Source organism: Gymnoscopelus braueri, assembly GCF_963280865.1.
Source record: "Gymnoscopelus braueri genome assembly, chromosome: 5".
Classification (NCBI taxonomy): domain Eukaryota; kingdom Metazoa; phylum Chordata; class Actinopteri; order Myctophiformes; family Myctophidae; genus Gymnoscopelus; species Gymnoscopelus braueri.
Window position 1 is genome coordinate 30807673 of NC_137606.1, and position 9453 is coordinate 30817125.

Below are 9453 nucleotides of genomic sequence, written 5' to 3' on the forward strand. Positions count from 1 at the left end.
TGCTGTGCACATTTCTGAAAGCAATTATATACATACATCATTATACACATAGCTAGAGAGCAGAGCTCCAATTGAAAATAAAAGTAGAAAAATATAAATATCCACTGGTGCTGACCACACTTCAAAATATAAATTACCCAGCTCTCGATTACATCTCAAGTATGCCAACAGCAGGGCTGGTTGGTATACTTTTCTATTCAATGATGCAAACAATGGATTCAGACAACTCAAACTTCAGTTTCTTTAAAAAAAGGAAAAACAAAAAACTTTTATTGAACAGCTGCATCTGATATTAGAGTGGTATTCAAAGAACAATAAGAATACATTGACAACACATGAAAAAATATTCTTTAAAACAAAGAAAAATACACTACCAACTCAGAAATCTCGTGTTCGAGTTGTACACCCTAAAGTCTAGTTACTTCCATACTGATATTATAATCCTCCTAAATAGTTTAAGAGTATGGCAGGAATACAGAACTACCACTAGAAAAAATTCTTAACTTAAGATATGTAGTGTTAACTTTACAAAAAAGGAGGGTAACACTGTACATCTTAAAAACATTAAATATACACATGTTCTTGCTCAATCTGACTTTTGTTTCAAGAAAACTGTTGAACTGGATATAATAGGGTTATATGGCATCAACAAGAAACCAGGCCATGGCACCTCCACAATCTACTCATCATCCTCTTCGTCATCATCATCTTCCTCCTCGTCCTCTTCATCATCGTCATCTTCCTCTGCAGCAGCAGCAGCAGCAGCAGCAGCTGGTGGGGGAGCAGTACCCTTTGTACGGTAGGCAATGATTTCCTGATGAAGGTGAGAAATTTGTATTAATTTGTAGAGGCTGGTTGGGCTGTGCAATATGGCAACCCTAGGCATTCATCAAACTGGCCGTGAGTACATTCGTATTAATCATATCTACAAAAACCTTAAATATTACCCTCCATCTACCTTATCATATTTCTCCTTCAATTTAGCAGCGTTTTTCTCATATGGCTTCTTTTCATCAGCAGCCAACCTGTTCCACATCTCCCCCAACTTCTTTGCTGTGTCTCCAATAGACAGCCCAGGGGTGTCAGCCTTTACCTTGGAACGGAAGTCGGCACAGAACAAGAAGAACGCGGACCTGTAAAACAAACGGTATACTTTGCCCATACTTTTGACATTTTTTTGGTAAGCAGTAAGATAACAATGAGGATGGTTTAATTTTGTCACATACGGTGGTCTCTTGGGGGCATTAGGGTCCTTGAAGCGCTTCTTCTTTTGGCCCTTGGGAGGATCGTAGTGCGTCATTTCCCTCTCATAGCGGACCTTGTCTAGTTTTGCCATGTCTTCAAACTTTCCTTTCTCTTTAGGTGACATTGTCTGGAAATGAAGAAACAGGAAAAAAATGGCACATGGAGATTCCCACATTTCCTTAAAAAAAGAACACATAAATAACATCTTAGTAAACATGAACTTACCCTCCATCGCTCAGAGCATTTCTTGGAGAACGCTGCAAAGTTGACACTTTCTTCAGGATGTTTCTTCTTGTGCTCCTCCCGGCATGTTTGCACAAAGTAGGCATAGGAGGACATTTTGCCCCTCGGTTTCCTCGGATCTTTCACCATCTTTCCCATCATTACTGCATGGAAGGGGGGGAAAAATTATCTTTGAGTGAAACATATCCAAGTCTATTACTCAACAGCAATGGCTATGTCTAAATATCCCTCTGCCCAATTGTCTGGATCTGCTTTGTCAGTTCCATCTATTGTTTAGGCCGGTGGGAAGGAGCAGTTGGGAGGAGGAGGAGGGGGCAAGGAGGAGGAGGAGGAGGGGGCAAGGAGGAGGAGGGAGGGGGTTGACTGATGAGCTATTGTATGAAGAGACCATCATGGTGCCTAAAATAATTGTACTTGGCTCCCAACAACAGCCTTGGTTTGTTTCAGGTACAACATCTGTGCTGGACAGCGCCTAAAAGCTAGTTTAAGACATACTGCATTCACCACCGTCTTTCTGCATCTCATTAACATGCAACGTGACAGCATTGTGGATGCACAAGATTCACGTTAGCATTAGAGCTACAACCTACCATCTTTGCTGGCTAGCCGTCGTTAGCCATTAAGCAGTGTTGCCATGTCCGCTTATTATAAGCGACTTTGGGCTTCTTTTTTTATGTAAAGTTGCTTGTAAATATTGGTAGTTGCAGTTTTTTGGGGCTTGTTTCTTAAATCTAGCTGCTTATTTGGGCTCGTTTCCCAGTTTTAACTTATTTAAACCACTGGTTCTCAAACATTTTCATGATCAATGACCCCCAAATTAATATGCATCGTCTACGAACCCCCCCCACCTGAAAATATTATATTTTGTGCCAGGGACCCCCCCCCCCCAATACAAGAATTGTGCTAAAATGTCTCAAAAATATTCCAAGATTATCATCCCCCCCTTTTGGAAATAGCAGATCTACAAGCTAACAATCTACAAGCTAAAAATCGCGACGCGTTGTGAACTTGTAGATCGGCTGCTTTCAAATAGCCCTATGCCTAGTCGTTTCTTCTCTTGTTTTCATAAGACCTGGTTGCTTGTTTCTCTCGCGAAACCTGGCAACGCTGTCATTATGGCTTCTTGCTTTGTGTCTTCACTCGCGCTGCAGCTAGTCACGATTGCATTGAATAGCCCACTAGCAGCTAGCTGGCTAACGTTAGCGCGCCTGCACAGCACGTATTACAATGGGAGGGGGGCGGGGTGAGGGACTAGATGGGAAACACTGGTGTAGAACATGAAGTGGTCATTATGATAAAATCATACTGGTTAACGTTCCACGGGCCATTAAAAGGGTTAAATTAAGATTAGTTTATTAATACCAAGTAGGGCGACCCCTTTTCCCAGTGTGTCGACTAACACAAATATTTGTTTTGGTTTGGAAACACGTAGATTTTATTGTCAGACACGGTTGGTTGTTCGTCTTAAGTTTTGGTAGAAACATTGCTTTACGCCTTGGGCAGTGTTGTTGCCAGGTTGTGTGAGAGAAATAAGAAACCAGGTCTATGAAAACAAGCCGAAAAGGAGCGACTAGGCTACGGCTATTTGAAAATAGCAGATCTACAAGCGTTGTGAGCTTGTAGATCTTCTCTTTTCAAAAAAGAAATCTTGATAAATAAAAAAGTGTGTTTTTTTTTTTTTTTTTTACATTTTAACACAAATCTGGTGCAGGGGTCACAAAATAAATTTAGATGGGGAGGTCCGTGGACAAATACATATTAATTTGGGGGTCCTTGCCATGAAAATGTTAAAGAATCACTGGTTTAAACAACATTAGGAAACGAGCCCAAATAAGCAACTACACTTTAGAAACAAGCCCACAAATAAATACGCAACTAGCAATATTTTAAAGCAACGTCACAGAAAAACAAGACCAAAGTAGCTTATAATAAGCGGACATGGCAACCCTGGCCTTGATTTGGAAAGATGCTGCAGTATCTGCATCATTTCATTCACCGTTACATTACTAATTATTATAGACGTCGTGGTTTTTAATTTGCCATTAAACATTATCTGGCTAATTAAATGTACAATGACACTTTATAATGCGCATTACGCAAGGCCAAAAACGTTCTAAAGTGGCGTTTTGGAAGTGTTGCGCAGAACAGTCGTTAGCCTGAAGCTAACCCGCTAGCTGGCATCACAGGTATACGTGCTGTTTAACCTTAACATAGAATAACGCTTCATACCAATTTAACGACCCAAAAAAAAACATGTTTTGCTCACAGTTAAAAAATGCACGCTACCAAAAATCACACGATATGCATTTCGACGGTGTATTTCATTCATACATTGTGTGCAGTATTGATTTAATTCGCTGTCAGAGATAGATATGTGATGCTTAGCTTACCCCCAACCAGCTCAGTCTGAAACAATGGGATGAAAACCACCCTCGATGCGCGCTCTTTTGGCTGTGTGAAAAAAAAGCTCGCGCTGTATGTTTTGGGCTCCAGCTACCAAGGATTCGTCGGTGACGTCACCAAAAAGCGTCACCCAGCGGAAGTGCGCGCTTCAGACTCAAGTTATAATGGGACTTATCCTTCATCATGAGTCCCATTCTAGACACTCATCCATAGAGTTATGGACTCATCATGGCCCATATGGGACCCTCCTTGCACCAAACGCATTATTATTATTATTATTATTATTATTATTATTATTATTATTATTATTATTATTATTATTATTATTATTTATTTATTTTTTAAATATATTTTTGGGTCTTTTTCTGCCTTTATTTGATAATATGACTGACAGGAAATGGGATGAGAGAGATGCATAGATTTAAAGAGATGGAGATGCACACACTGTCAGGCATTAGCAGCCGCATCATCATCATCATCATCATCCTCATCATTATTATTATTATTATTATTATTATTATTATTATTATTATTATTATTATTATTACTACCACCGTATTATTATTATTATTTTCAGCCGTGTTGTCAGAACTTGTCACACTAAAGCCCCTTTCTTCTTCACATGTAACAGCAAGCAGCATGCTTTAACAGTACACTTTTAAGCAGATGTTTTAAGGATTTTTTTTAAATTATAAAAGCAGCAAAACTACTGCAATATTTTTTTTCGTGGGTGTTCATTTTGTTCCTGCAGCAAGAAGTTAAGAAGTTAAGAACTTAAACCCCAGCATCCGTAAACCCCAGCATCATCCGTATCGTGTGGAAAGCTTTCGCTGAAAATAGCAGAAAACAGAGGGGAACCTGGTTTGCCATTGTCACGACGTCACTGTTTTATCCTTGGTTATACTGGTATCTTTAGAGAGGAGACTCTGCGGTATCGTTACATGGAGGTATCTATCTTATCGTGCACGTATTTGCGCTCCAAGTTCAGCATGTTTTGTGATTGGTTGTCTTGGCTGTGAAGACACGATGGCGTTGATGATGGCGCAAAATTGCAAGACACACACACAGTAGAGAAAGAATCCTTCATTGAGGACTCATTTTAAGAAATGTTTTGCATTGAGGGGATATAATCTATATTTGTTTGCCTATAGCGTTAGTGGTGCACTCATTGCAATAATCCAACGTGACCTTACTGAAGGGTCGCTGTTTACTAGAGCTGTCCACGATTTATGGTAAACCTGGCTGGGCCTGTATGCATGATGCAGATGCAGCCAAAGTCTCTGTTATGATAGGCTATTGTCTCTGGTGAGAGCAAGGACACAATAATATCCTACAGCCATGTCAAGAACCCTGGACCAAAATGCCATACCATATTACTAGTATAGCCCCTTTCGGAACCCTGTATACCATTGGTTCTCAAAGTGGGGTCCGGGGACCCCCAGCGGTCCTTGAGGGAGTTCCAGGGGGTCCCCAGCTAAATGATGGATAGTTAGGAACCAAATGGACCCGTGGGTCTGTAACTCTGAGAGTGTACAAATGGAACAAAATGGACCCTTATGTGTCTGTAACTGAGAGTGTAAGCCTGTACACTCCCAGAGTTAAAGGTATAAGTGATATTTTTTTGTACATATATTCTTTTTTGTTAAAAAGGTTAAAGTACTATATTCTGATAGTAATCATTGCTACAGAGCGTTTGTTCGGTCACAGGGGTCTCTCCAGCTCTTTAGTAAACAGAATATAGTACATTTTCAGGTAGGTAACAACATTTAAGCCAATCAGGAGAGAGCACTGAAAATGCATTTTCTGTTTAATAAAGAGCTGGAGAGACATGGGAGACTCCTTTTACTGAACAAACACTTTATAGCAACGAGTAGCCTACTACCAGAATATAGAGCTATTTAACACTTATTTTAACCAAAGAAAATCACATACCCTACCTTCAAATTAACATTGATTTTACGTTATAAATTGGGGTCCAAGAGATTGAAATGCCATTAAATGGGGGCCCGTAGTCTAATGCATGTCAAACTGGGGGTCCTTGAAATTAAAATGGTTAAAAATCACTGCTAGAGCCTTAAAAATATTATTATGGGGGACCTTGGCATATCTTTTCAAATGAGGGTCCACGGGCTAATAAGTGTCGATTTGGGGGTCCATGACATGAAGAAATTTAAGAACCACTGATATATAGGCTATTGTCTCTGGTGAGAACAATATCCTACAGCCATGTTGAGAACCCTGGCCCAAAATGCCATACCATATTAATGTAGGACTAGGTAACCCCTTTCGGAACCCTGTACTTTTTTTGTATTTGGATGACGGTATCATCCCAAATAGTATACAAAATAGGTATATAGGGCTCCGAGAGGGGCCGTATAGCTTAGGCTGATGTCAGTGGCAGACAGTGCATCTATTCTTTCACACAAATTTAAAACAAATTTATTTTAGCGCGTTAGAAACTCAATTATTAGAAACATTAAATGTAAGTGGGGAGCAGCCACACTAGTGCTATCGCTTAAGCTTGCATGTAAAAACCCCCCTGCAGAGTGTTCACGTGACGGGGAACTGTTGTAGTAAGTTTCCATAACAACGTGTACCTATCATCTGACCATTATAATTTCTGCTTCTGCATGTGGTGTGTAGACAATGTATTGCTTTATGCTCATAGTGTAGACTGATTGTTAGGCAATCTCGTTGGGATCTTTCTTGTGAACAAAACACAAATTGGAAATGTTTCAGTAAAGTCTGTAGCAAGTCATTGAACCATGGCAGCCAGAGGTAATGTTAAAACTCCATGTCATATAGCACTCAATTTTATCTAACTAGCCTATGTCCTGTCTTTAGGCAAAGTTTGCACATTATAGACATTCTTTTTTCTTTCTTTCTTTTTACCACAGAGGTGATTCAACTAAATGCCTGTTTTTAAAGTTCTGTTATTATTGGCGATTAGCAATTTGGCATAAGATTATTCAAAAAGCAAGCTTGGACTGGTTTAGCCTATATGGATATTAGCTGTTTTCTGTGGTACTTCTCTTTGCTTATTGGTTTTGCTTTGCTGTGTTTGATATTTATACATGATTTATTAATTTGAATGGTCTGTTGGTTTGGCCAATATGATGTCACCCAATAGGTGAGGACTTGTTCTATTTTTCTAAAAAATATTCTATCGCTATTCAAAAATAGTCTATTTTTTTCAGATTTTTCAAAAAGTTAAGAAACAAAATGAGTGAGACTATAGCCAATCAACAAGCTTACACCGCATCCCACCGTGGCACATTTTGAGCTTGTAGATTGGTGTTTATTGTACAAGAAGTGCTTGCCTGCCTGCCTGCCTGCATGGCATATATACGTGTGACACACACACACACACACACACACACACACACACACACACACACACACACACACACACAACGAAAAAGGTTGGGAGCCACTGGCCTAGAGAGTGATGATTGTTTATTTTGTAGATAAGAAACCGTGGTGGGACCCATATGAAACATCTCAGAAGAGGGACTTCATCTACCGGCCAAACTCAACAACAGAGGTTCTACGGTATGTAAATATTATTAGACTTGCAGTAAAATATAGGGTGTTTCCATCATCTAATCTAAAATCTACGTGTGTGTGTGTGTGTGTGTGTGTGTGTGTGTGTGTGTGTGTGTGTGTGTGTGTGTGTGTGTGCGTGTGCGTGTGCGTGTTCTTCTTAGGCATGCAACATCACAGTCATATAGAAACTCATATTCAGTGTCTGGACCTGTGGGTTCAACTGCATACAATGAGGATTTTTGCTGGAAGCTGACTTCTAAACCCGAATGCATTCGAACAGGATCAGCTTCAGGACAAAGGAGAAACAACCCACATCCAAGTGAGGTTGGTATTTAAAGGTATCCTTAACTGATGATTTAACATAGTGGTTCTCAAAGTGGGGTCCAGGGACACTCAGGGCTCTTTGAGGGACTTCCAAATGGACCGTTACAGGTTACTCTGAGATTGCATGAATGGAATGGTTCCATTCGTGCACTCTCTGAGTTATGGGGGTCTTTCAAATTAAGAAGTTTGGGAACCCGTGATTTAACATTCACAGTGTACCAACTCACTTTGTACACTTTTAAGAGTTATGGGGGTCTTATTCAGCCTATCTTTCCTAAGTCTTTCATGGTGTGGAAACTGCCTAAGAGCTCCATAAGAAGCAGTGCAGATAGCAGGGCTCGACCATCTGAGGAGGAGATCCAAAAGGCTCTGACAGCACAGTACTGCTCCACCTACAGAACCGACTTCCTGGGAATACCTCAAGGTAGAGAAATCTGTTGAATGTGCCTGACTCAAAGGTAATGTGTCAGAAGAGCTTCACCTCTTAAACCCTGGCATCCCAATTTTGGGCATGTCATTATAGATGAATAATAATAATCGGATAACAATAATTCTGAAATCTTGAAAAAAAAAGTGGCAATGTCGTTAAGTAATGACATTCACACATTTATAACTGAATTCACAACTTTGGGACATGTTTTACAGGGTTTTATCACATTCACAATACCGAAGGGCTGCTTGCACCTTCACACAGCCGGCCTCAAGGGCCTCAAATGTTCACAGACACAGAGATGAGACACAGTTACCGCCGGGAACGGGAGCAAATACCTGAAATGCAAGGCAACAAGACCCGATGTGGGTGTATAATTGCAACCCATGTGGTACTGTAAACTTTAAAATTGCCTAAAAGCATTGTATGTGAACCATAAAACTCATTCATGAACACTACATTTCTTTCCTCTATTGCAGTAACCACTGGTCTTCAAAGTAACATTTGCAATCAGCGTGTCAAAAGGTTGGACGTGACTACCTACGACATGTTCTTTGGAAAGAAAACCTCAGATGTCACATCTGTGCTTGAGTCTCTGCAGCCCCAGAGGCTGCAGCAATTGTGCAGAACTTTACCTGAAAGGGGTCAGTATCTAATACTTTGAACTGGTGAACAGACCGCTTTATGATGTTTACTAACTGATAGTGTGCTCATTGATGTGTGTTTTGACATTGCAGGCAAAGAGCTTGTACAAGCACATTTGAGCAGAGCTGCTGATGTAAACCACGGGGAGAAAGGAAGGACTCTTCCTCCTATATACCCCATACACCACAGTGGATATCAAGTCCTCAGTGAGCAGTCAATGTAGCATCAGAGACCATTTTTGTGTTTGTGTTCAGGTATCGTTCTGTGTGTCATTAGATGAGCCATGTGAAGCGCTAGTCCACAACTAATGGTAGACTGTCTGTCTGACTGTGTATGTCACACTGTTTGCATTTTTGTCCACCAGGGGGGTGCTTAATATATAATGCAAAATGTGAAACCATTTAATTTCTGCTCCCATATTTAACACTATCCACCTCTTTTTATTTCTGAAGAGAGAAGTTACAGGAGTGATACTAGAAGGGCCTATCCCTCAAACCACCGGTGCTTATTAAAGGGAATAATATTCAGGAGAAAGGAAAAATTGTGACCAAAAGGGCATAACAAATCCAGATACCCTGGGTAGGTTTGATAAGTAAAAGACCTTTAATTCAATGGGT

At 40.3% G+C, this 9453-nt stretch overlaps 2 protein-coding genes across 2 annotated transcripts; one reads left to right on the plus strand and one right to left on the minus strand.

Annotated features, from left to right (window-relative positions):
• Positions 1–238: 238 nt before the first annotated feature.
• LOC308086060 (high mobility group-T protein-like) lies at positions 239–3966 on the minus strand. Its single transcript, XM_080429400.1, has 5 exons — positions 3879–3966; positions 1471–1631; positions 1227–1372; positions 959–1133; positions 239–814 (listed from the first exon to the last, which is right to left on the minus strand). Exons 2-5 carry the CDS (start codon positions 1627–1629, stop codon positions 680–682), a joined length of 615 nt encoding a protein of 204 aa, XP_080285526.1. The 5' UTR covers positions 1630–1631; positions 3879–3966; the 3' UTR covers positions 239–679.
• Positions 3967–6598: 2632 nt separating this feature from the next.
• tex26 (testis expressed 26) lies at positions 6599–9059 on the plus strand (the record flags this gene model as incomplete). Its single annotated transcript, XM_080429173.1, has 7 exons — positions 6599–6669; positions 7359–7443; positions 7599–7761; positions 8041–8185; positions 8407–8556; positions 8671–8835; positions 8929–9059. The coding sequence occupies exons 1-7, from the start codon at positions 6657–6659 to the stop codon at positions 9057–9059; spliced, it is 852 nt and encodes a 283-aa protein (XP_080285299.1). The 5' UTR covers positions 6599–6656.
• Between the last annotated feature and the right edge of the window lie 394 nt (positions 9060–9453).